Source organism: Mobula hypostoma, chromosome X2 (assembly GCF_963921235.1).
Source record: "Mobula hypostoma chromosome X2, sMobHyp1.1, whole genome shotgun sequence".
Taxonomy (NCBI): Eukaryota; Metazoa; Chordata; class Chondrichthyes; order Myliobatiformes; family Myliobatidae; genus Mobula; species Mobula hypostoma.
This window is the reverse complement of record NC_086129.1, coordinates 35,773,987-35,800,106: the sequence shown is the minus strand read 5'-3', so window position 1 is coordinate 35,800,106 and position 26,120 is coordinate 35,773,987. Positions and strand designations below refer to the sequence as shown.

Sequence of the window (26,120 nt, the reverse complement as noted above, 5' to 3'; positions counted from 1 at the left end):
TTTATTGCCAGTTCTGGGTTTCCTCAAGATGGTGGAACAACTTTTTTCATTTGATGTATAGACTGAATGGTAAGATTGCCTCCACGCTGCATTAAGACGATTATCCAGTGATGATGACCTGAGGCAGATTGGTCCATGCTTGAGTTATAAAGACCTTGATGGGATGAAGTATTATTGTTCTGTGGCTATGGTTCACCAGCTCTGGCTGTGCTCTTATTGTGTGCATGTAATAGGCACAGCTCTGTTGGAAATTTTCATTTTTTTGAGATGCTGGTGAATCAGATAGGCTTGCAGCTTGCACATGGGGAAGGGCATTGAACTGAAAAAGAAAGAGAGGTGACCATTCAGGATTTTATGAACATTTTGAGAAAGCACATATAGAGACATGATAGAATTGTACACCATGAAAAACCATGCAGTGCATGTATTGGAACTTGGATAAAACTTAGTCAGTCAGTCTCTCTTCACTGTACTTTCCCCATAATTCTGCAAATATGGAATTCCCTTTGAAAGATGTTACTGAATCTGTCTCCAGCACTCTTTCAAAGAGTCTAATCCAGATTATTTTAGTTCAATACATAAAAATTGTAGTAATTAATATTGCCCTCTGGTTACAGATCTTTCTTTTTGACATAAGAATAAATAAGAAAAAACAGGCAAATTAATATGAGGATGTACTATATTTTAGATGATTCTTTTAGTCTTAAGATGAAAATCATAGGTTCTTCTGCCTTCCCCTGCATCTGAGTTTGCTCATGCCCTGATACTCATTGGTACCTACCTAAACTAAACTGTCCAGATTAGGGAAACAGCTGTTACTTAACTCATGATTTGCAAATGTTTAGCATAATTTCCTTGTTTAGTACTTTCTCCCTCAACACAAAGCCCCTAATCCTGTATGATTTATTAACAGCCTTGATCACTTGTCTGGAATTTGTTTCATACTCCTTTCCAACAATATTTCCAGGCCTTTCACTAGAATGAAGTATAGCAGTTGTTCTGTAGCCAAATACAGTAGCTGTGTTAAAGTTCGATAACCAGAAGAAAATATCCAAGGAGTCTTGATTTTAGTTGGCGTAATAGGTGGCCAGGACAAATGGAGAATTTGTTGGTCTTCAGTGAGTGTCTTATGAAAAAGTATTCAATTGGGTCAGCTGGGTTGGACCTTAAACTGGTGCACAGTCTAGGGCAAATGTGCTACCGACTGAACAAATAATCCCGAAATACCTCAATCCCATTTTAGAGATGTGAGATTTAATAGTGTTCAAATATACTGCAGGTTTTAAAGGGGAATTTTATTTTCTCTATTGTGTAGTTTATCTGAACATATTTATAGTCTGTGAACTACTTTAAGTAGTTTTGAAGTGTAATCACTGTTCGAATTTAGAAATCACAGTAAACATTGTGTACAAAGCAAGGTTCACATACAGCAGTGAGATCATGAGCATATATTTTATCCAATGTTGATCAAGTCATCAGGGATAATACTTCTCTTTATAGTGATGTATTTTTTATATTCACCTGAGAGTGCAAAGATGTTGTTTAGATGCCCCATTTGAAAGATAATACCTCAGTTAGTACAGCATGTCATTAGTTTTGGACTGCAACAGCAGCCTGGATTATTGTACCTAGGTCTCTGGAGTGGAGTTGGACTTGAACCACAATCTTCTGAGTCAGGTGAGAGTCCCACAGACAAATGTTGTTGCCTACTGGCATGATCACACCCAGCCCCAGAAATTTATTGCCATATTTGAAAACAGAGGTTTTTACAAGAGTAAGCAAGCTTTTTCAGCTTCAAGTTAACTCTGGCAAGAATGACTAAGCATTCAATGTATCAGTGTTGAAGTGCTGGTATTACCTGCAGGCTTCATGGTGGCCAGGAGTGTTCTTTTGTTGTTTAGCTGAATACATTGGCTTGCAGGCGTTCTTTGGAGTGAAATCTCGTCCAGTGACTGATGTACTTTCAATCCTCCCCTATTGTACAAACAAAAATGGTTAAGTTACAGCACTACTGGAGATTGTTAGAGCAAAGGTATGTGTGTTCAACAAAACCTCTCACATTTTATGATTCAGAAGTACAGGAGTAACACTTCAGAAGTCATTTATCTGCTCAAGGCTGAAGAATGCTTACAGAAAATGTAATTGTTGTGAGCTATCATTTGGTAAAAGACCAATTGGTCAGGGAAAGCTCATATCTAACTTCTATTATAGGTGCTCTGGGAATGGTTGTTGGAAAAGCATAGAGGAAACTTCACTCTACATCTAAGTTGTGGCTGCTTACTGGTGGTGGTGGTTTGTAGGCTCTGTCATAAAGGTCACCATGGCGTATCCTGGTCTTAGGCTTCCAGTCTTTGAAGGAAATTTTATATGCTGTTTCGGAATCAAATCTGCCACCAATAATCTGCTTCGTTGCGGGACGAGTAAGTCCTTGCTGTCTAGATAAACTTTTCATTTTATACTCAAGCTGAGGAGATAAAGTACAGAAGAATAACACTAGCAGGCAAAAACTAGTTCCTCCAAAGTGGGGAGAGGAAGCAGACTATCATTAACCATTGATGGATGACCTGTAAACGATGCACTGAATAGTTAACTGATTTAAGAATTGGGGTGCAGATTCAATGATATAACCTAGAGTCAAGTGGACACAATAGATTCCTTAGAGGTGGCTTGCAGAGGGGCAAGGTACCTCGGTTATACAAGGGATTCAATTACTTATTCTGAATACAAAAGTAGATTTCTAGGTAGTATAAGATACACTGGAATTAAATGGAAAGGTTGATGTAAAAAGGAAAATTAAATCCATGATTGTGAATAGGGGCTTTAGAAATGAAATGGGACAAATAACGTACTTTCATACCAAGATTTCGAATTTGAGTTAATCAGTGAAGTTAGTCTACAGTTTGCAGTACCTAGCAGTACAGTTAGGGATTGCTCTGACATGGCGAATTTTGATAATTGTTTCTGAATGATTTCAAATAAAAATACCAGTCTTCTATTAGGGAATGGGTTTCCGGATCTGGGAGGTAGAGGCGGGAAGTTAAGGTATCAGCCATGCTGTTTTGATCTGTATGTAACTCTACTAAGCACCCTACAAAGTCATTATTTTATATCAAACTGTTAATCAGCAGAGGGCAGCACAGTGATTTATTGTTTTGCGGCTCCACCATGACAAGATCAGTCCTGACCCCTGGTGCTGTCTGTGTGGAATTTGCACAATTATGGGTTTTGGCTGGGTCCACACTCTGAAGATGTTCTTGATTGTTGATGTGGACATGGTTTTCTTTGTTTCATGGCTGTCCTTGGGAAGATGAATTTCAGGGCTGTGTACTGCATTCTTTGTTAATAAATGTACCTTGAATCTTTGAAGTGAATAGGTAAGTGGTGGGATATAAGGGAGATGATGGGAATATAGTGAGAATAACATGGAATTAGTGTAGGATTAAATTGATACCTGATGTTTGGTGCAGCCTTAGCGTATGTAGCCTCATTACCACCATCAGGGCAAACAAAGTCAGACAATGAAACAACACACATAAAATGCTGGAGGAACTCAGCAGGCCAGGCAGCATCTATGGAAAAAAGTACACTCAACATTTTGGGCTGAACCCTGGCAGGACTGGAGAAAAAAAGCTGAGGAGTAGATTTGAAAGGTGGGGGGAGGGGAGAGAGAAACTTCAGGCAATAGGTGAAACTTGGAGGGGGAGGGATGAAGCAAAGAGCTAGGAAGTTGATTGGTGAATGAAGACAATGAAGGCCAGTTTTGCCTGCAGGAGATTACTGCATTGCTGAAATGGGAACTACTGGAAGCAGTTCTTTCCTTTGAACATATTACAGGCTACAGCTCCTCAACAGGAACGACCTACATTTATGCTGCTAACTGTTTACAGACCCTTGAAGACATGATTGTACAGTTAGATTCTAATGTTTGCATGAAAACTGAGATGTATGCTAGGAATCCCATTCTAATTCACTGCCTGGTGACTCTTGGAAAGAGAGATCTTCACATCCTCCAACCTACAGAAGCAATAAACAGGCATTACCTGTGTCACTGTATCACTTTCAATGAGTCCATCCCCTACAGCCAACTCATCTTTATATTTAATAGCGTCAGGGCGGGGATAACGAGTAGTATCCCAGCCAATATATGAATTTCTCTGAATTGTGTTGAAATCCGTCCTGTAAGATAGGGAAAATGTATTGAAGGATTATAAAATGGTGTTACTTATGTGCAACAACAATTTCACTTAAAAGACATCTTTAACTTTGAAAAATATTCTGGATGGTCTATGACAGTACAATCCATGTTCATAACTCCTCAGAGGAGATAGTAAACAAAAAAACCCCACCAATTTCAGAAAAAAATTGCTATGGGTAAATATCAAAAGATTAGAAATCCAAAACAACACACGCAAAATGCTGGAGGAACTCAACAGGCCAGGCAGCATCAATGGAAATGAATAAACAGTCGACGTTTCGGGCCGAGACCAGCTTCACATGGCCTTAGATCACCCAGACAGTACAAACACTTATGTCAGCAGTTCTTCAGAAAGGGGAGGACAAGGCAACACAAACCAATCCTCATAAAGGGATCAGAGTGGAGAGAGTGAGTTAATTTCAAGTTCCTGGGTGTCAAGACCTCTGCAGATATAACCTAGTCCCAACATATTAATGCAGCTAAAATGAAGGCAAGACAGCGCTATATTTCATGAGTTTAAGGAGATTTGGTTTGTCATCTAAAACACCCGAAAACTTTGACAGATATACTACGGAGTGTATTCTGAAAGTCTGCTCACAGTCTAGTGTGGCTTGGGGGGGGGGAGGGGAGGCGAGGCTAGTCCACTGGATCCAAAGAAGCTACAGAAAATTGTAAAATTAGTCAGCTCCATCTTGGATACTAGCCTCTGTAGTATCCAAGACATTTTCAAGGAGCGGTGTCTCAAAAAGGTGGCGTCCATTATTAAGTACCCACATCACCCAGGACATGCTGTCTTCTCATTATTACTGTCAGGAAGGAGGTGCAGAAGTCTGAAGGCACACACTCAGTGATTCAGGAACAGCTTCATCCCCTGTACTATCTGAATCCTAAATGGATATTTAACCCATGAACACTGTCTCACTTTTTTTTTTACTATTTCTGTTTTTGCACTTTTTAAAACATTTAACTAATGCATACAGCTGCAAGAAAGGTTTGTGAACCCTTTGCAATTACCTGGTTTTCTTCATTAATTACGCATAAAATGTGGTCTGATCTTCATCTAAGTCACAATAATAAACACAATCTGCCTGAAGTAATAACACACAAACAATTGTAATTCTCATCAATATTGTGTACGCCATTTAAACAATCACAGTCCAGGTTCAAAAAAGTATGTGGACCTCTGGGGTAATGCCTTCTACAAAAGCTATTTGGAGTCAGGTGTTCCGATCAATGAGATGAGATTGGAGGTGTAGGTTGTAGAGGTGCCCTGCTCTATTAAAAAAAGACACAGGAAGTTAAGTTACTGACAGAGCCTGCTCTTCTCAAGAAAGATCTGTTTGTGCGTACCATGCCTCAATCAAAACAACTTTCAGAGGACCTGAGAAGAATTGTAGGTATGCATGAAGCTGGAAAAGGTGACAAATGCATTTCTAAAGATCTGAGTGTTCATCAGTCCACAATAAGAGAAATTGTCTACAAATGGAAGAAATTCAGTACTGTAGGTACTCTCCCAAGGAGTGGGCGTCCTGCAAAGATCACACCGAGGGCACAACATGCAATGCAGGAGGAAGTGAAAAAGAACCCAAGGGTAACAACAAAACACCTTCAGAAATCTCTAGAACTTGCTAAAGTTTCTGTTTTGTTGTGTCAACTGTAAGAAAAACACTGAACAAGAATGGTGTTCATGGAGGAAACCACTGCTCTCCAAAAAAAAATATTGCTCAAGTTTGCAGAAGACCACCTGGATGTTCTACAATTCTTCTGAGACAATGTTCTGTGGACAGATGAGACAAAAGTTGAACTTTTTGGTGGAAATGTACACCAACACCAAAACCTCATTCCAACCTTGAAGCATGGTGGAAGGGGCATCATAGTTTGGGGCTGCTTTGCTACCTCAGGGCCTGGACAACTTGTAATCAGTAAGGGAACAGTGATTTCAAAATTGTATTAAGACATTTTACAGGAGAATGGCAGAGTAGCAGTCAGTCCGCTCAAGCTTAATAGAAGTTGGATGATGCAACAAGACAATGATCTGAAACACAGGAGTAAATCAACAACAGAATGGTTTAAAAAGAAGAAACTTGTGTTTTGGAATGGCCAAGCCAGAGTCTAGACCTTAACCCAATTGAGAGGCTGTGACATGACCTGAAGATATCCATGCAAGGTATCCCAGAAATATTGATGAACTGAAACGGCTTTGTATGGAGAAATGGTCTAAAATTTCTTCTCACTGATGCACAAATCTGACCAGCAGCTACAGGAAATGCTTGGTGGAGGTTATTGCTGCTAAAGGAGGTTCTACCAGGTATTGAATACGAGGGTTCACATACTTTTTCCAGCCTGGACTGTGAATGATAAAACAATATGCTCAATAAAGACATGAAAAGTACAATTGTTTGTGTGTTATTAGTTTAGGCAGGTTGTGTTTGTTTATTATTGTGACTTGGATGAAGATCAGACCACATTTTATAAGTAATTAATGCAGAAAACTGGGCAATTGCAAAGGATTCACAAACCTTTTCTTGCAACTGTATATACTTTTTTTTAATATATATATTATCATGTATTGTACTGCTGCTGCTAAGTTAACAACTTTCATGATATATATGGGTATTAAACCTGACTCTAATTCTGATTCAGGACTGGAAAGGAAGGGGGAAAACTCCAGAATACAAAGATGGGAGGGAGAGGAAGGACACTAGCTGGAAATGATTGGTGAAGCCAGGTGGGGAGGCAAGGGAAAGGGCAAGAGAAGAAGGAATCTGATAGGAGAGGAGAAGGGGCCCAGGGGGAGCTGATAGAAGAGGTAAGAGGCTGGAGTGGGAAATAGAAGAAGAGGGGCGGGGGAGGGAATATTTTTTACTGGAAGGAGATATCAATATTCATGCCATCAGGTTGAGGAATACAGGGTGTTGCTCCTCCACATATCAGAATGGGAACTGGAATTAAAATGCTTGGTCCCTGTGAAGTTCTGCTTTTGACAGATGGAGCAGAGGTGCTCAACAAAGCAGTCCCTTCGTACTTCGTCAAAATATTTAGATATTCTTCCATCTCCCACATGTCCTGACATTGTCAGGAACACAACTAAACACTCCACTTTTACTCAATGCATGCATCAGACCCAATAACTGGTCTCCAATGTCACCCATTATCCACATCATGCACCAATCCATAAGATCACATGCTTCTCACCTAACTTTTCACAATGGTCTCCAAGAATATATACTTTCCATACCTACTTCTTACAATAATCTCTGGGGTTATCCAGATGCCCTCACGATGGTTCCTAGGGTATCACCCTTACCATTAGCATTACACCCGATACTTCAAGATATGCTTTCATTGGTCAAAGCTGCTCCAAAGCCAAATACTTCCCACCTTCATAAAAATAAATTATTAAACACTTGTAAAATTTATCCCTCATGGTCCCAGCTACTTCAGTTGTATTCATTCAAGTGTAGAAGCCCTCAATATTCTCTATGAATAGCTCTTTAAACTGTAAGTAAGAATGCAGCAAATATTAAGTTGTAGCATTTTGATTGACCTGTTCTTGGTTCCAGGGTTGTTGAATCAAAAATTAGAGGACATAGATTGAAGGTGAGAGAGGAAAGATTTAATTAGAACTTGAGGGGCAAATTTTCACCCACAGAGGAGTCAGTATATGGAACGAGCTAACAGAGAAAGTGATTGAGGCAGATACATTAACAATGTTTAAAAAGGTATTTGGATAAATACACAGAATGGAGAGGTTTAGAGGGATGAAGGCCAAATGCAGCACATGGACTAGCTTGGATGGAAATCTTGGTCAGCTTGGACTAGTTGGACTGAAGGCCCTGTTTCTGTGATGTAGAACTCCCTGTTGGCTTGGTTCTGTGGGCAAAAATGCCTTGTTAATCTCATTAATGAGAGAGGTTAGCGGCAAATGGCCAGACTGTTTCATGCTGACAAAAAGGCGACAGTAACTCAAATAACCATGTGTTACAACAGTGGTCTGCAGAACAGCATCTCTGAAAGCACAGCAGGTTGAACCTTGAAGTGGATGGGCTACAGCACCAGAAGATTACAAACATACACTCTGGCCATTTTATTAGGCTCAGGAGGTACCAAATAAAGGGCCACTGAATGTAAGTTAGTTTTCTCTTTCCCATTTCTGATTAAGGGTCTTTGACCTAAAATATTAACTATTTTCCACAGATGATGCCTGACTTGCTGAGTTTTTCCAGCACTTTTTATTTCAGTTTTCAAGCATCTGCATTTCTTTCATCACTAGACCTGAACCCGAATTGATATTTGTTCCCTGGTACAACCTTTATGGTGAGTGGGGTGGTAGACGAAATGGTCAAGAGAATAAAGTAGAGAAGTTGAAGTTAAGTTCTCTCAAAAATTATTGGAAAGTGAAAATAAGGTCCTAAAATTTGTCATATTCTTCAGAAACCAAACAAGAAGCAGCAGCAGAAAGTACTGAAGGAACTCAGAGGATCAGGCATTATCTATGGATGAAATGGATAGTCAAAAGCGGCAACTGTCCATTTCCCTTTATAGATGCTGCCTGACATGCTGCATTCCTCCAGCGCTTTGTGTAATGCTCCAGATTCCAGCATCTACAATCACTTGCCTCCAGGATGCAACTACTGTTCATAGGCAATCTGGTATTAATGTGCATTAATGCACTATTCTTACGGTAGATGGCGGTTAACTTGCAGGTTGTCCTGTGCTGGTATTATCAAGTTCATCTTTGGTTGGTGGTGTTCAGGAAAATCTTTGCGGTAACTGCTGAGCAGGTCCATGGGAGCGGGTTTGGCTTTTGGTCGCTTCTTAGATCCTGTGTGCTGTTTCTCGAAGGGTAAAGGCTGAAACATGACTTGGTAAGTGGTATTCAAATCAAGAACACCTTTAGTGACAAAGTAACATATTGTGAACAATTTCATTCAATGTATCACAACTTTACAAACTGAAAAACTGAAAATAATTACAGACTTCTTTGTCTGCATGACCCACAAATTAATCCAGTAGTCTGTATCAGATCCATATGTACTCACCTTGTAAGTGTTTGATTGGATAATATAGAGGAAACTTAGTGAAAAAGAAGAAGAAGAAAGCCCTTAACTCTGAGTGAAATTATCGGGACGCCGTCATAACGGCGTTCTTTTAGCAGGCTTTCTTATTTTCACAAGGCCGAGTTGCTAGCTCGACGCTCAACCTAGTATGGATGGAAAGCGTGCAAGGGAGCTGGCTGGATTCGAACTCTGGAGCCTTCACTCCGAAGTCCGGCGCTGATGCCACTACACCACCAGCCGGCAGAAACTTAGTATTGTCTCTCAAAAGAGTTAACTGATCTAAGCCATATCACGCACAACCCCACATCATCTCAATTGGTTTCCAGAACTGTCAGAGGTGCAGATTAGATTAGATTAGAACGGCCCTTGTTAAAGCCACAAACTACTGCAATAAATGTAAAGTATCACTCCTCATCCTTGTCAAACCAGCTGTCTTCCTTGAAGTGGTTTAAAACTGAAGTTCAGCTGGATTGATCAACACTTGCTTGGCTCCAATATTATCTATTCAGTATAAGCCAGAGACTTGCTTGGAATCTTATATCTTTACCTCTTAGTGCACCCCAAAGATCTATTCTTTAATCTCTCTTACTTGTTCTCTATGACTGCCGTTTCAACAACGTCATCTGAAAGTAGTTGCCCAGAAATGCTAGTGCATCCTCAAGGACATGGTAGTGCAATATTGACGTGATGGGACAATGACCGTTTTGGACATCCCCATATTGTATTAAAATGCAGTTGCAAAAGAGGCCTTAGTCACAACAAACTGGCTGTAGGCCAGTTGAATATTCAAACATGAGCCATCTGGTTGTCTTCTCCCATACTCGGGAGATTGGTTACAGACCAGACCACTGCAGTTACATTTCCAGGTAGGTGTCAGGTTCTACAAGGATGCCAATGACAGCCAGCTCCAACTCACAATTACTTCAACTCTTCTGCCAAACTACTTGTCCAACATACAGCACTGGATCTGTAAAAGCTTCCTTCTACTAAGTATTTGGAAAGCTGAAATCAAGTGTTTAGTTCTTTTCACAAACTGTATCTACTGTATGAAGTCCATTTGATTCTTTCCTTTAGCCACTAACTGTGGCTGAAATGGATTGATTTACATATCCATGACCATCTGTTTCCATTTTTGGCTGCTCTTGCCTTATCATGTCCGCTGTTGAAACCACAGCTGATAATTTTGTTAATCGATACCTGACCAAAACATTACTGGCTGTCTTTACTCTTTCGGTCTTATAAAACTGAGGTAAACTCTACTGCCTAGCTATTCTTTCAAACTGCTGCCCATCATTTCCCCTAAACCTGCTGCCCTGTAGTTTGTAGTCAAGCAAGTCCATGATTTTCAGATCCTCATCCTTGTTTTCAAATATGTCTATGTCTTTTCATTCTTACTACTCTCTCTCTCTAGTCCTGTGACTATTTAGTCTACTCAGCACTTTTAGTTCAGGGCTCTTCAACGTTCACAAATTTAACTGATCCATCATTAAGAGTCATTACCTAAACCCAGCATACCAGAATTCTTCTGTTTTCCAATTTCAATATAATTAACTTTTTGACTAAATTGCCATAACTTTTTTTTCGGTGTCTCAAATTCCATTTGACAATGTACCTGTGAAGTTGGTATTTCCTTACCTATCCTTTATTGTTCTGATTTGCAGGTGAGGACATGACTAGGTACTTTCTGACACACAGTGTAGCAACAATGGGAATACTTTATGATGAATACCTGGTGTTCATTGTCCAAGTCTTACCTCCCTGACCTTGAATCCATAAGGTACAAAGCCCAATTTCGGTACACTGAGTAGAGTACCAAAGAGCTGTTGTGGGACCCTGCTCTTATCTGTGGCTCTAATTGCCATACCTTCAAACTTCAAGTTGTCTGGATTTGGTTTTGCACGTTCTGGCATATTGCAGAAATTCTTATGAATTTCTGCTTGTCTTGTGGGTTGCTGGATTTTGTTCTGATATTGGGAGCACTGACATCCTAGGGAATGGAAACAGAATGTTATAAGTTCTGGGCCCTTTACGCTCTCTACAGTTGCAGTGCACATAAACCTTACTACAAAGAATCAGGAGGGTGTTCTGCAGATGGAGTTTGACCATTGTTCTGTGCAGCTAAAGTGCTTCTTTTTCCTTCCTTATCTTTACTTAAGGTAAGCAGTAGCATTTCATTAGCCTTTCTATTGCATTTCACTTATGACAGCTGACGTTTGTTGATTTCTATAATGGAGTCCCAAGTTCCATGACTCTAGGAAATTATTCCTGTATGCTCATTCACGGGGTGTGGACATCATTGCCATCAGGAGTCATTTATTGTACATCACCAGTAGCTCCTGAATGAACAGTCAACTACATTGAGTTTAGAGTCTCATACACCAGTGTGGGTGACAGACATTAGTGAACTAGAGGAGTTTTTCAAAATTGTTTCAAGATTCAAGATTGTTTAGCATCATTTCCAGTATAAAAGTGTAAAGAACAATGAAATAATTGTTACTCCAGATCCAATACAGCACAAAAAAAACACTAAGATAAAGAACACAATAAATATAAATATGTAAGATAGATTATATACATTGATTGTACATTACATGACACTAGACACAGGTGTGACTGACAGGAAATAAAACCATAAGATATTGGAGCAGAAGTAGGTCATTTGGCCCATTCAGTCATGGGCTGATCCAATTCTTCTGATCATCCCCACTCCCCTGCCTTCACCTCTTACCCTTTGATGCCCTGGCTAATCAAGGACCGATCTATCTCTGCCTTAAATACACCCAATGACTTGGCCTCCACAGCCGCTCATGGCAACAAATTCCACAGATTTACCACCCTCTGACTAAAGTAATTTCTCCGCATCTCAGTTCGAAATGGACATCCTTCAATCCTGAAGTCATGCCCTCTTGTCCTAGACTCCCCTACCTTGGGAAATAACTTTGCCATATCTAATCTGTTCAGGCCTTTTAACATTTGGAATGTTTCTATGAGATCCCCCCTCATTCTCCTGAACTCCAGGGAATACAGGCCAAGAGCTGCCAGACGTTCCTCATAGGGTAACCCTTTCATTCCTGGAATCATTCTTGTGAATTTTCTCTGAACCCTCTCCAATGTCAGTATATCCTTTCTAAAATAAGGTTCCCCAAACTGCACACAATACTCCAAGTGTGGTCTCATGAGTGCCTTATAGAGCCTCAACATCACATCCCAGCTCTTATATTATCTACCTCTAGAAATGAATGCCAACATTGTATTCGCCTTCTCCACAACCAACTCAGTCTTGAGGTTAACCTTTAAGGTATCTTGCACAAGGACTCCCAAATCCCTTTGCATCTCTACATTTTGAATTCTCTCCACATCTAAATAATAGTCTGCCTGTTTATTTCTTCCACCAAAGTGCATGACCATACACTTTCCAACATTGTATTTTATTTGCCACTTCTTTGCCTATTCCCCTAAACTATCTTAGTCTCTCTGTAGGTTCTCTGTTTCCTCAACACTACACCCTCCTCCACCTATCTTTGTACCATCGGCAGATTTAGCCACAAATCCATTAATCCCATAGTCCAAATCATTGACATACATCAGAAAAAGCAGTGGTCCCAACACTGACCCCTGTGGAACTCCACTGGTAACCAGCAGCCAGCCAGAATAGGATCCCTTTATTCCCACTATGTTTTCTGCTGACCAGCCAATTGTCCACCCATGCTAGTAACTTCCCTGTAATTCTATGGGCTCTTATCTTGCTAAGCAGCCTCATGTGCGGCATCTTGTCAAAGGCCTTCTGAAAATCCAAGTACACCACGCCTACCATATCTCCTTTGTCTACCCTGCTTGTAATTTCCTCAAAGAATTGCAGTAGGTTTGTCAGGCAGGATTTTCCTTTTAGGAAACCGTGCTGGCTTTGGTCTATCTTGTCATGTGCCTCCAGGTACTCTGTAATCTCATCCCTAACAATCGATTCCAACAACTTCCCAACTGCTGATGTCAGACTAACAGGTCTATAGTTTCCTATCTGCTGCCTCCCACCCTTCTTAAATAGCGGAGTAACATTTGCAATTTTCCAGTCACCCGGTACAATGCCGGAATCTATGGATTGTTGAAAGATCATTGTTAATGCTTCCGCAATCTCTCCAGCTACTTCCTTCAGAACCCGAGGGTGCATTCCATCAGGTCCAGGAGATTTATCCACCCTCAGACCATTCAGCTTCCTGAGCACCTTCTCAGCTGTAATTTTCACTGCACAAACTTCACTTCCCTGACACTGTGGAATGTTCGGTATACTGCAGACGTCTTCCACTGTGAAGACTGATGCAAATGATAAAGTAGTGGTGGTTGGGGATGCTGTGGGGTGAGTTAGTGGGTGGAGGTGTTGATTAGCCTTATTACTTGGGAAAAAGAACTGGTTTTGAGTCTGGTGGAACAACTAGTTTAAATCATAAACCAGTTGTTCAATGGTCACTGCGAATATATTCCAGAATTAAAAATTTGTCTCTGGATCAATGATACAGATCTCTAATCACTTGTCCAATAACTGAGCTACTGCACCCACTGTTCCTGTTTTCTTTCTTGAGTCTGAAGGAAGTGACTTTACACTTTCCTATAACAAATTCTATTTGTCACACCTTTGCCCACATGCTTACTCTGTTCACATCCCTGAACAACTTTCCAGTGTCTGTACAATCCCTCCCAATTTTGCATTACCATCAGAACAGAGGAAATAGAGATAGGAGAAGTCCATCCAAGCTCCATATCTGAGTATCATCTCCCTCAATTTTCCAGCACTGATTGAATCAAATATATAGTTGTTAGTTCTGCATCCACAGTCTAATGAGGCATGGAATTTTTAAGATTCATACACTTCTGAGTAAAGATATTTATTGTCAACTTGGTCCTGAATCTGTCCTTCCTAATTCAGATGTTCCACTCTCCCTACATTCACTTTTAGTGATTCTCAGAACCTCATATTTCAATGAGATAGATAATTTTTCATTTTTATATTATTAGCTTACTTACCATTGTATTTCATCTTTTCTCCCCTTATAGCTTTTTAGTTGCCTTCTGCTATTTACTAAAAGCTTACCAATCCTCTAGCTTCCTACTAATTTTGATATATTGCACGCCCTCTTATTTGCTTTTATGCTGCCTTTGACTTCCCATGTCATCTACCCTTTAGAATGCTGTTTATTTGGCATGAAATGATCCTCTGTTTTCTAAATTAGTCTCAGAAACTCTAGCCATTGCTGTGCTACCGTCATCCTCGATAGCATCCCTTTGCTATCAACTTTAGCCAGCTCCTCTCTCATGCCTCTGTAGTTACACTTACTCAACTGTAATACTGGTGCATCCAATCTTAGCTTCTCCCTCAAATAGCAGGGTGAATTCTATCATAATGATCACTGCTCCTTAAGGGTTCCTTTACCTTGAGGTCCATAATCAAATACAGTTCAATGCACAACACTAAATCCAGAATTGCCTTTTCCCGAGTGGGCTTAACTATAAGCTGCTCTATTGTTGGCTTTCTACAAATTTCTTTTCTTGGGATCCAGCCCTAACCTGATTTTCACGGTCTGTCTCCAAATTGAAGTCCCCATAATAATAGTAACATTGCCTTTCTTACATGCCTTTTCTACCTTCTGTTGTAATTTGTATCCCACGTCTTGGCTACTAATTGGAGGCCTGTATATAATTCCCTTCAGGGTCCTTTTACCCTTCAGTTTTTTAACTCTACCCACAAGGATTCTACATCTTCTGATTCTGTGTCACTTTTTACTAAGGATTTTATTTCACTGTTTTAACAAATGGAGCCACCCCACCCCCTCTACCCACCTGCCTGTCTTTTCAATAGCATTGGTATCTCTGGATGTGATCTTCCTTTAGCAAACATTACATTTATTCTCTCCAATTGTCACTACATTCTCTGTATCTTAAGCCATGCTCATCTCAAATGATGAGAGGACATCAATCCAAAATGTTCTTCTCTCCACAGATACTAGCTGACCTGCCGAGTATTTCCATCATTTTCACTTTATTATATTCATATCTGCCTAATCTTACATTCTATTCCCCATGCAATAATGGCCAACCCCCCACTTACTTTCCTATCACTTGTAACTTTCTGCATTTTATCTACCAGCACATTCAGGTTCCTCAGTTCACCAACACTTTCTCGTTTCTCACCATTGAGGGAAAAAAATTCTGCTTTTTCATTCTTCCCACCAACGTGAATAATGTCCTCTTTTCCCAAATGAATCTCCATTCACCAGCTTCTTGCTGATTCAGTTAATACCTGTGGGAATCTCTTAGTAGTCACTGTTCCAGTTATTAAACTTGGATAAGCTATTCTTTGTTCTTTCCTTCATTGTTAATATAAATTGTAAATAACACACATCCCAGGATACTGCTTCTTGTGAATGCCCCTCCAATAAAAGCCTCCTACTTTCAGTTTTGAATGAATTATCCTATCTCTGTCATCTGATACAGTACTTACATTGTAAGATCCCAAACTGTGAGGTGCTAAGAAACCATTAATATATGGAGAAAGATCTTTGAATTCATTAGCTTATCTCCAACATCTGATGCTATACTCATATCATAAGATCCCAAACTTTGAGTTGCTAAGACACCCTAACATGGAGGAAAGTTAAAGCTAAAGGAGGTAGCTCAGAGAATTAGGGAGCTTCACCTGCTGTGGTCAGACATTCCCCAGATCTCACTTGAGGCTCCGACTTCCAACTCTTGCTGTTGGTGTTGCTTCTGGAACTCAATCGACCAGACCGTGAGCTTGTGCTAGGACATTTCTGTACCATCACTGGACGCTCTTTCAGAGTTAATGCCTTGGTGTGGATAGATTTGGAATGAAGTTGTTCCTGCATAGGCTCATAATTGTAAAATAACCCATCAGCAGAGCACAAAGGAACTGGAAATATTTTCTTATTGTTTCAGATTATTTAAATCCTGTTAATAATCCAACATTCAATAATTATTGGCAGAAATAAATCCTTGTAAGAGTGAAATGAAAGAAGAAAATATTGGAAACACTCAGCAGGTCAAGCATCTGTTGGGGGGGAAAGAGTGATAATATTTCAGGTCAACCTGCTCTGATGAAGGGGCTTTAACTTCAAGTATTAACCAAAGTTTCTCCTTCCACCGAAGCTGCCTGAACTACTGAGCATTTTCAACATTTTCTGCTTTATTTCGTATTTACAGCATTGGTGTTATTGACATTTATTTTAACCTTATTCAACTAGCCACTGAAAGAGAGCTACTGTTGAGAGAATTAACCTTTCACCTCAGTTTTGGCTTCTCTCTTTTCATGACCTGAAGCTTTCTGTCATTTCTATCCATTTTGGTGCCCCTAGAAAAAGCTCCTAGCCAATGCCGCCCAAAATTCTCATCATCCCAGGCAACAGTGGGTGCAACAGGAATATTTTCAAATGTGCTAAGGTTATATTGGTGAAAATGGCTATGTCCCGCACTAGGAGACACATCTTATCTGCTGCTCACCCACTATCATCCTGAATTACCACCTGATAGCAGGCTGAAATCACCAGAGATCTCATTTATTCAATCATATAACAGCCACTGACCTTATGTTCCCCCCACAGAAGGCCTGTTCACTATACCCATGCACCTTTAGACTTTTGTTACCTTCTTATCTTTTTGCACTTCTTTGGGACAGGTAAGAAGAGTTTTATCAGCTGGATGATTTAAATCTATTTTTTAATCTGCAACCCTCTCCATCTCACCTTTATAATCTCTTCCTACTGATACTGCTCTGCCTAATGTTCACCCGAATACCCCTCAGCAAAGCCCTGGTCTTATCCTAACTCTTGCATCATTGCTGTTAATTTCCAATGTTGTGCAGTGGCTCCAACACCAAACCCTTTTGCGACCAAAGTTCCAGGTTACAAGAACCCAAGCTTATGTCATCTGATCCTCACTTTCAGATTTATATCGCCTTCCTCGCAATTCAATTCAACCTGACTGTTTGGCACTTCAACCCTGTTATCAAAAACAAAAGGGTGTAATTTTAAGATGAGAGGTCGGAGATTTAAAGAGGATCTTTGGGAAGCTTGCTGCCAGAGGAAATGGTGGAATGAGATACAATTACTGTGTTTAAGAGGCATTTAAATAGACACTTAAATAGGGGAGGTATAGAAGGATATGGTCTGAATGCTGGCAAATGGGAATGGTGTAGATAGGCAAAAAGGTTACCATAGGGAGATGAGGTTGAGTACAGGGCTACGGTAGGAAACTTTGTCACATGGTGTGAGCAGAATTATCTGCAGCTTAATGTGAAAAAGACTAAGGAGTTGGTGGTAGACCTGAGGAGAGCTAAGGTACCGGTGACCCCTGTTTCCATCCAGGGGGTCAGTGTGGACATGGTGGAGGATTACAAATACCTGGGAATATGAATTGACAATAAACTGGACTGGTCTAAGAACACTGAGGCTGTCTACAAGAAGGGTCAGAGCCATCTCTATTTTCTGAGGAGACTGAGGTCCTTTAACAACTGCCAGATGATGCTGAGGATGTTCTACGAGTCTGTGGTGGCCAGTGCTATCATGTTTGCTGTTGTGTGCTGGGGCAGCAGGCTGAGGGTAGCAGACACCAAGAGAATCAACAAACTCATTCGTAAGGCCGGTGATGTTGTGGAGATGGAACTGGACTCTCTCACGGTGGTGTCTGAAAAGAGGATGCTGTCTAAGTTGCATGCCATCTTGGTCAATGTCTCCCATCCACTACATAATGTACTGGGTGGGCACAGGAGTACATTCAGCCAGAGACTCATTCCTCCAAGATGCAGCACAGAGCGTCATAGGAAGTCATTCCTGCCTGTGGCCATCAAACTTTACAACTCCTCCCTTGGAGGGTCAGACACCCTGAGTCAATAGGCTGGTCCTGGACTTACTTCATAATTTACTGGCATAATTTACATATTACTATTTAACTATTTATTACTATTTTCTACTACTATTCTATTACTATTTATTATTTCTATGACTATTACTATTTACTAATAGTGATATTACTATTACTATTTCTATTACTATTTATTATTTATGGTGCAACTGTAACGAAAACCAATTTCCCCCGGGATCAATAAAGTATGACTATGACTATAGACATGGGGGGGGCGGGGGCAAAGGGCTCATTTCTGTGCTCTGAGTCTATGACTGATACCTGGCACCTTGGGACTGGATCCTTCCCCCGGTGCCCTGCACAATGGCATCAGGTCCTTTCCTGGGATCTCTCACCCTACAATTCTGGAGCCTGCCCTGTGGTAAAGAGCTCTCTCCCCTGCAAACCAGCTGCTTTCCCTCTGGTTCTGTGCTGTGCGGTGTGGCTACTTTATAATCCCATAACACTGAACCCTTCCCAGGAATTGAAAGTAAGCACAATGAATGTCAGCATAGGGCAGTCATGCTCTACTCACCCTGTTCCCAGCTTGTTTCCATTCCTTCAGGACTTTTGGACCAAATTCCGAGCGCTGTGTGGTTTCACACTGCATAGCTGGTGGGTTGGGGTGTGGCGGAGTGCGCAGTGGCCTCTTGCTGCTGCGGGGCAGGACATCTAAAATGGAATTCAAAATGAATCATTGCGTTTCTGCTACTTGCAAGTGCATAAAACATAGATCAATACAGCACAGTACAGGCCCTTTGGCCCATGGAGTTGGTGACCTATGATGTTGTGCTAACTTTTTAACCCACTCCAAGATCAATCCAATGCTTCCCTCCATTTAACCCACCATTTTTCTTTCATCCATGTGCCCACCTAACAGTTGCTTAAATCTCCCTAATGTATCTGCCTCTGTTGTTGCTGATAATAAATTAACTAACTGGAGCTAGAACACATGCACACTTACCACTCAACGTACATATATTTTGTCATTTATTTACTTATTGATTGATTTATTGCGATACAGGGTGGAATAGGCCCTTCCGGCCCTTCAAACCATGCCGCCCAGCAATCCCCTGGTTGATCCTTTACAATAACTAACCAATTAACCTACCAACCAGTATGCCTTTGGACTGTAGGAGGAACATGGAGCACCCGGAGGAACCCATGCAGTCACAGAGAGAATGTACAAACTCCTTCCAGGCAGTGGCGGAAATTGAGCCCAGATCGCCTGCACTGTAATGGATTATGCTATCCATTATGCTACCATGCTGCCCCATTTGTGCAATAAGGAGAATAGCATGGCCCTTGTCACCACACTGTTCTGAATACTGACTTCTCAAACTTCCGCTAATGCCCCACCTCCCCCTCGTACCCCATCTATTATTTATTTATATACACACATTCTTTTTCTGTCTCTCCTTTTTCTCACTCTGTCCCTCTCACTATACCCCTTGCCCATCCTCTGGGTTTTCCCCCCTCCTCTTTTTCTTTCTCCCTAGGCCTCCTGTCCCATGATCCTCTCATATCCCCTTTGCCAATCACCTGTCCAGCTCTTGGTTCCATCCCTCCCCCTCCGGCCTTCTCCTATCATTTTGGACCTCCCCCACCCCCTCCCACTTTCAAATCTCTTACTAGCTCTTCTTTCAGTCAGTCCTGACGAAGGGTCTCGGCCTGAAACATCAACTGCACCTCTTCCTAGAGATGCTGCCTGGCCTGCTGCGTTCACCAGTAACTGTGATGTGTGTTGCTTATTTTTATGCAGAATTGGCTAGCAGTTACAGATAATGACCATTTGGTAAACTATGTGTGAAAGGCCTAGATGGAAAGGATGTTTCCCATGGTGGGGGAGTCTACGACAAGCGGGCACAGCCTCAGAATAGAGGGGCGTCCATTAAACCAAGAGATGCAGAGAAATTTCTTTAGCCAGAGGGTGGTGAATTTGTGGAATTTATTACCACAGGCAGCTGTGGAGGCCAGATCGTTGAGTGTATTTAAGTCAGAGCTTGATAGGTTCTTGATTAGACAAGGCATCAAAGACTATGGGGAGAAGGCAGGGGATTGGGGCTGAGGATGGCGAAAAAGAAAGGTAAGCCATGATTGAATGGCGGAGCAGACTCAAAGGGCAAAATAGCCTAATTCTGCTCCGATGTCTTATGGTTTGAATTCCTTAATTGCAAGAACAATCACCATTCACAATACAGTTGTTAAAAATCAATAGAAACTACAAGCTGACAACTGATGATACTTTGAAATTAGGAAAGCACCTTAGTTGGTGCGTGTGCCTTGGATCGCTTATCTTGTCTCCAGAGCCCTGCTGTGCCCCTGTTGGAGCAAGGATCTGGAGGGCTTGGAAATCACTGGGTGATCTGAGCCTGGGAATCTACCCAGTGTTCAGAAGTAATTATGTGCTACACCGCCCTTTTGACTGAAATCTATTTGAGAGCTATCTCCACTTTGTGGGTCAGTTCAGCTGGCCTCTCAGACCAGAAGCAAATCTGAGCGAATTGTGGAAGCAGATATGACCTAACTAAGATAAAATGTAGATGTGCCACCATGTTATTGTGGTTCTTACTCAGAGGTCTTGTGAAGGATGACTGGTAGTTTGTTAGAAGCCAGTCAGTATTCACTGAGCGTTGCTGATTTGATTGGTTCTTCTTACAATTCTGATGGCATTTGTGTTGACTGGAAGAGAGAAGGAAGAGTTCATTAAGACAAAGTAACCAGATGAAGCTATTAACTAACTAACACCAAACAATTTTACAGTTGGTGACCCTTATTAATTTAGAAATAGTTGCTTGTTTTTATATACTCTATACCCTTTACTGCAAAAGTCAGCATTTCATCTTCCTTTGTAGTTGCATGCTGTAATGTACTTCATACCAGGTCACCCAACTCTATTTTTACAGCTACATTTTGTAGTCTTCATCCATTTAAGCAAGATTGGGTTCCTATTCTACCTATCAAAATAGATATCTTTGTATTTCCCTACATTATGCACCATCTGTCAAGATTTTGTTTAACCTATTTAAATCTCCTTTCAGATTTTTGTCTCCTCCTCACAACTTGATGTATTTGGCTCATCAGGAAATTTGCCTTGAGTTCTCTCAGTCCTTTAATTTATGTTGTTAACATAGACTGTGAATAGATAAGTCCCCCATTTGATCCCTGTGGCATCCCACCAGTTACAGCTTGCTAACCTGAAAGTGATCCATTCACCCTGACTTTAGTTAGTCAATCTTTGATCCATGTTAAAGTTGTAGCCTGAAGATCATGATCTCTTCTCTTGTGCAATAATCTCATTGGTTGCATCTTATTAGATGTTATAGAAACATAGAAACCCTACAGCACAATACAGGCCCTTTGGCCCACAATGCTGTGCCGAACATGTAATTACTTTAGAAATTACCTAGGCTTACCCATAGCCCTCTAGTTTTCTAAGCTCCATGTACCTGTCCAGGAGTCTTTTAAAACACCCTATCGTATCTACCTCCACCACCGTTGCTGGCAGCCCATTCCATGCACTTACCACTCTCTGTGTTAAAAAAAAACAACTTAACCCCTGATATCTCCTCTGTACCTACTTCCAAGCACCTTAAAACTGTGCCCTCTCATGTTAGCCATTTCAACCCTAGGAAAAAGTCTCTGACTATCCACACGATCAATGCCTCTCATCATCTTATACACCTCTATCAGGTCACCTCTCATCCTCCGTCGCTCCAAGGAGAAAAGGCCAAGTTCACTCAACCTATTCTCATAAGGCATGCTCCCCAATCCAGGCAACATCCATGTAAATCTCCTCTGCACCCTTTCTATAGTTTCCAAAGTTTTCTTGAATTCCAAATACATACCATCTTCCTTAATTACATTCCGAAAGAACTGCAACAAATTTTCCAATCCTATTTTATCTTTCATAAAACCACATAGTACCATAGAGCTGTGCAGCACAGAAACAGACCATTTGGTCTATCATGTTCATGTTGGCCTCCAGTCAGTCCATATCCTCTTTTGCCTTGCCTGAGTGCCTGTCTATGTGTCTCTCAAATGTATTGATTACATCTGACTCCCATTTCCTCTAGCAGCAAGCTCCAGACATCACCCACTCTTTAAAAAAGAACTTCCTCCTTAACTCCCCTTTAAAACTCCATTTCAACATAATAACTTGTTATTAATACCCTTGCCATGGGAAAAAGTCTGACTCTCTACCCTGTCTCTGCCGCTTATAATTTTATATACCTCTAGCAAGTCACTCCTCAGGGAAAACAAACCCAACCTATTCAATCTCTCCAAATTCAAAAATATTCACTCTAAGTGATGATGACTTTCTAAATATTCTGCTGCTACATTCTCAAAAATGAATTTCAGAATTTTCTTAAAGACAAATATTAGCTAATAGAGTAGCTTATTAGTTTGCCTGTCCTTTCTTAAAATGGCATGAATTTTGAAGATTTTAATTCCACTGGGACCTAATCTGAGAGAACCCTGGATGTATCCATAATCTCTGTAGCCTCTGAGGAGGTGTGCCTCAGAAAGACAGTATCCATTATTAAGGACCCCCCCCCCCCCCAATCAGCCAGGTCATGCCCTCATTGCTACCATCAGGAAGGAGGTACAGAAGCCCGAAGGCACACACTCAATGATTCAGGAACAGCTTCTTCCCCTCTGCCATCTGATTCTGAAATAGACATTGAACCCATGAACACTACCTCGCCTTTTAATTATATTATTTCTATCCTTGCACTATTTTAAACTTAACTATTTCATATACATATATACTTACAGTAATTGGCTTACTTATTTTTTTTCTAACATTATCATGTATTGCATTGTACTGCTGCCGCTAAGCTAATAAATTTCACAACATATGCTGGTGATATTAAACCTAACTCTGATTCTTTTTTTTAAGACCCCAGGATGCAGACTACTAAATCTGGAGGACTATTAGCCTTTAGTCCTATCAATTTGCGTGGTATATTCTCTCTGGTGAGAGTCATATACCTTTAACTTCCTTCTTCCGATTTATCCTCTGAATGATCTACTATTATTGGAAAACTTTTGTGAAGACAGACAAAATATTTGTTCATTGTCTCCACCATTACCTTGTTTCCTATTATTTCCTCATATGTGGCTCAGTGTCAAATGTTGCTTAATAATTCTCTTTGATTATATTTTGAACATGCTATACAAATACTGCTTGGGTTAAAGTTGCTTGTATTTAGTCACTAAAATTAGGGCATTTGTATACTTTGTCTCTAAATCGCTCTCTTCTACAGTTCAGAGCAATTAGATGTTCTGATCTGACTTTGGATCCTAAGAAAATTATGTCATATTTCCCTACATTAAGTGCACTTTGTTGCAGTTTTGCTCACTCACATTCTGTCAATATTAATCAACATGGAACAATTTGATATGAAGTTTGCTTATCAACAGCCAATGAGATTCCTGGAAACTGTTATAAAGTGGGGTAGGTGGTTCTCATCATCCAATGATGGTTCAAAACAAGACTGACATTTATTGTTCAGAAGTAGGAAATCAGAAAAGTTTAATAGGTGATGAGTGTACACTGTGTTTCAAAAACATCTCAGTCCTCTGCACTCAGAGTAGTTTTTGAAACACAGTGAGTGTACAAAGAAACCCAATGAGTAGAATGTCATGACAGATGTCTGCTACTCATGATACAGGAAGTCCACTGTCACGAGTAGCAGACGTCCAATTCAGAAAATAAACTATTAAAATGTTTTCTCTATTTGTATTTTTTTTACATCGTCCATGCCACATCCTGTGGAACAGTCTGTGAAACACCAGTAAATGATAAAATTGCTGGAAGGACATTCAATGGACTCCAAGTCATTCAATGCTATTGTTTCCAGGATAATGGGGAAAAACATACATAAAGCAGAAAATGTAATGTGCGTCCCTGGCAATTAAGTTTTTTTTTAAATGGACAAGAGCTGGAATGGAGAGCTTACATTTTAAATGGGATTAATTTGGATTGATGCTGGACTATAAACCAATGGCATTAGACAACTTTAGGCAAAGGACAAGCTACAGTTTGGGATTAACATGGCGCTATGAGGAAAAGGTGCAATCGAATAAATTATCTAGGTTGGTGCCTGATCATGATTAAAGTTTGAGATTGGTGCAGACTTTTGACTAACGGGCCCTATATGGCTCATACACAGAGTGAATGGAATGGTACAGTGGTGATCAGGGTTGATGACCAGTGGCTAGTTCAGTGGAATGTTTAACAGAATCTGGTATGCCATGAAGCCTGGCAGTCTCAAAACAGAAGAGCAGAAACTTCAGTTTCCAGTATGTAAAGGGTAACCTGTTCCACACACGCATCCTTGACTGGTGTTGTTTTATACTGAGACACAAAAGTTGTCACTAAATCCGCAAGAATTTGCACAATTCCCACCTCCACTTCCACAATCCTGGTGAAGTTATGAACACTCTCACTGTGTTGGTCTGAAGATCTCCCACAAAGCTCGAGGGCAGCAGGATAGAAATCTTGTAAGTAGAGCCACTCATACCCTACAGGGTGCCCCAAAGTGCTCAATGGCCAATAAGGAATTTCAGAATTGCTATCACCACTGCTTTATGCTTCTAAATTTCTTACCTCCAGCATTGAAGGAATTGACTATTTATTGCCCACTACCCTCATTCAAAGGACCCATTATGTGAGAGAACAGGTTTGACACTCCAAATTGGATATCACAATCAAGATTAGAATTCCACAGACACTTACCAGCAAGAGGAAATAGGTAGTGATTACGAGTTGGATCTCTGGCTCCAATAATCCTGTCCTGAGATGCTGAGACTAATTGTTCTGAGATGTCACTGGTATTGTGATGTCAATAATATAGTGATCAGTGACTTATCACAGACTGACATTGAACTTTGCTGAAATGGGAAAACTTTTGAACGTTGGATCCTAGATACTTGGATAGAAGTGTTGTGGTTAGGATTGAAATTAAGAATAGAATAGAAGGTAGAGTTGGGATTCAGATAGGGGGGATGTGGTAACGCTACTACAATGAGGAATTGAAAAAAAATCTGGTTAGGATAGGGCTGTGATAAGGATAGGCAAGTAAGGTTACTGTTGAAGAAGTTGAGTGTAGTGTAGACAGAGTGGGGTTGAGATTAAAGGCATGGAATTGTGGTTGAAAGGGCGAAAGAAGGAAGCATAATGCTGCAATGCTTGGCTCAGGTTGGGGTAGAAAAGAGAAAGCTGGGATAAAAATGGTTTTTAGGGAGGTTGAGTGGGTGAGGAATAGAAGGACTGGGTTTGCTGATAATGGATACTCTTGAAAGTGAATTTGCTTCTTCCAAATGCATTCATGGTTCAGCACATGGCTTACAGCCTTGGTACATTCTAACATAATATACAGGATTACACTTCAGAAGTACTCTCTTAACTGTGCCAATCATTGGACTGAACTACAAATGTTACAAAAGGTGCCGTATAAACACAAGTCTTTCTAACTTTGTCTATATTGGAGAGACACTCTTACCCACAATCACACAGCTCACAGAGGCACGAAAACTCCGGGAATCTCAGATCTTCTATTTTTTTCAAATAATTGAGAGCCATTTTAACAAATAGTTCTTTTTGAAGTGCGTTCCTAAAGAGAACCACTCAGAAACTGAGCAAGTCCTTTCAGAGCGTCCCACAGTGTGTCCAGGAAGAACTTCCTCCTGACAGTGGTCAGTCTGTGTTCCTTAATTGGAGTCAATTATAATCAATCTCTTCAGTGTATGCCTGTTGCTATGGCACTTTCTCACATGCAACTTGACTACTCAGTAGGGGGTTGTTTAGGTTTGAAAGGAATAATGAGATCTGAGCCTATTTTAATTATGGTTGAAGCAATGAGTAAGCCAAGTTTACTACAGGCTCACCTGAGAGGGAGAGAGGATAGTGTCGAGTACCAATGTGGGTTCACTATTCAGAGTTCCTTTGTTAC

The 26,120-nt window shown here is 40.7% G+C and overlaps 1 protein-coding gene across 2 annotated transcripts; it reads right to left on the bottom strand.

Moving 5' to 3' along the window:
* Window positions 1-81: 81 nt before the first annotated feature.
* On the bottom strand, window positions 82-25,767 carry si:dkeyp-69c1.9 (uncharacterized). 2 transcript variants are annotated; one of them, XM_063038137.1, is made up of 8 exons: window positions 25,671-25,767; window positions 20,732-20,841; window positions 18,695-18,831; window positions 15,941-16,133; window positions 8,879-9,089; window positions 4,041-4,176; window positions 1,859-1,974; window positions 82-319 (listed from the first exon to the last, which is right to left on the bottom strand). In XM_063038137.1, exons 1-8 carry the CDS (start codon window positions 25,748-25,750, stop codon window positions 214-216), a joined length of 1,089 nt encoding a protein of 362 aa, XP_062894207.1. In that variant the 5' UTR covers window positions 25,751-25,767; the 3' UTR covers window positions 82-213. The 2 variants fall into 2 exon arrangements, with proteins under 2 accessions (XP_062894207.1, XP_062894208.1); XM_063038138.1 differs by having other exon boundaries at window positions 15,941-16,124.
* Between the last annotated feature and the right edge of the window lie 353 nt (window positions 25,768-26,120).

Bases quoted from the DNA above. Each gene is read 5' to 3' on its own strand.
- si:dkeyp-69c1.9 (XM_063038137.1), bottom strand. From the start codon at position 25,750: ATGGCTCTCAATTATTTGAAAAAAATAGAAGATCTGAGATTCCCGGAG. The intron at 20,842-25,670 runs GTAAGAGTGTCT...TCTCTCTTCCAG, and splicing joins TGTGAGCTGTGTGATTGTGG to TCAACACAAATGCCATCAGA. The intron at 1,975-4,040 runs GTAATGCCTGTT...TTTGTACAATAG, and splicing joins AAAGTGATACAGTGACACAG to GGGAGGATTGAAAGTACATC.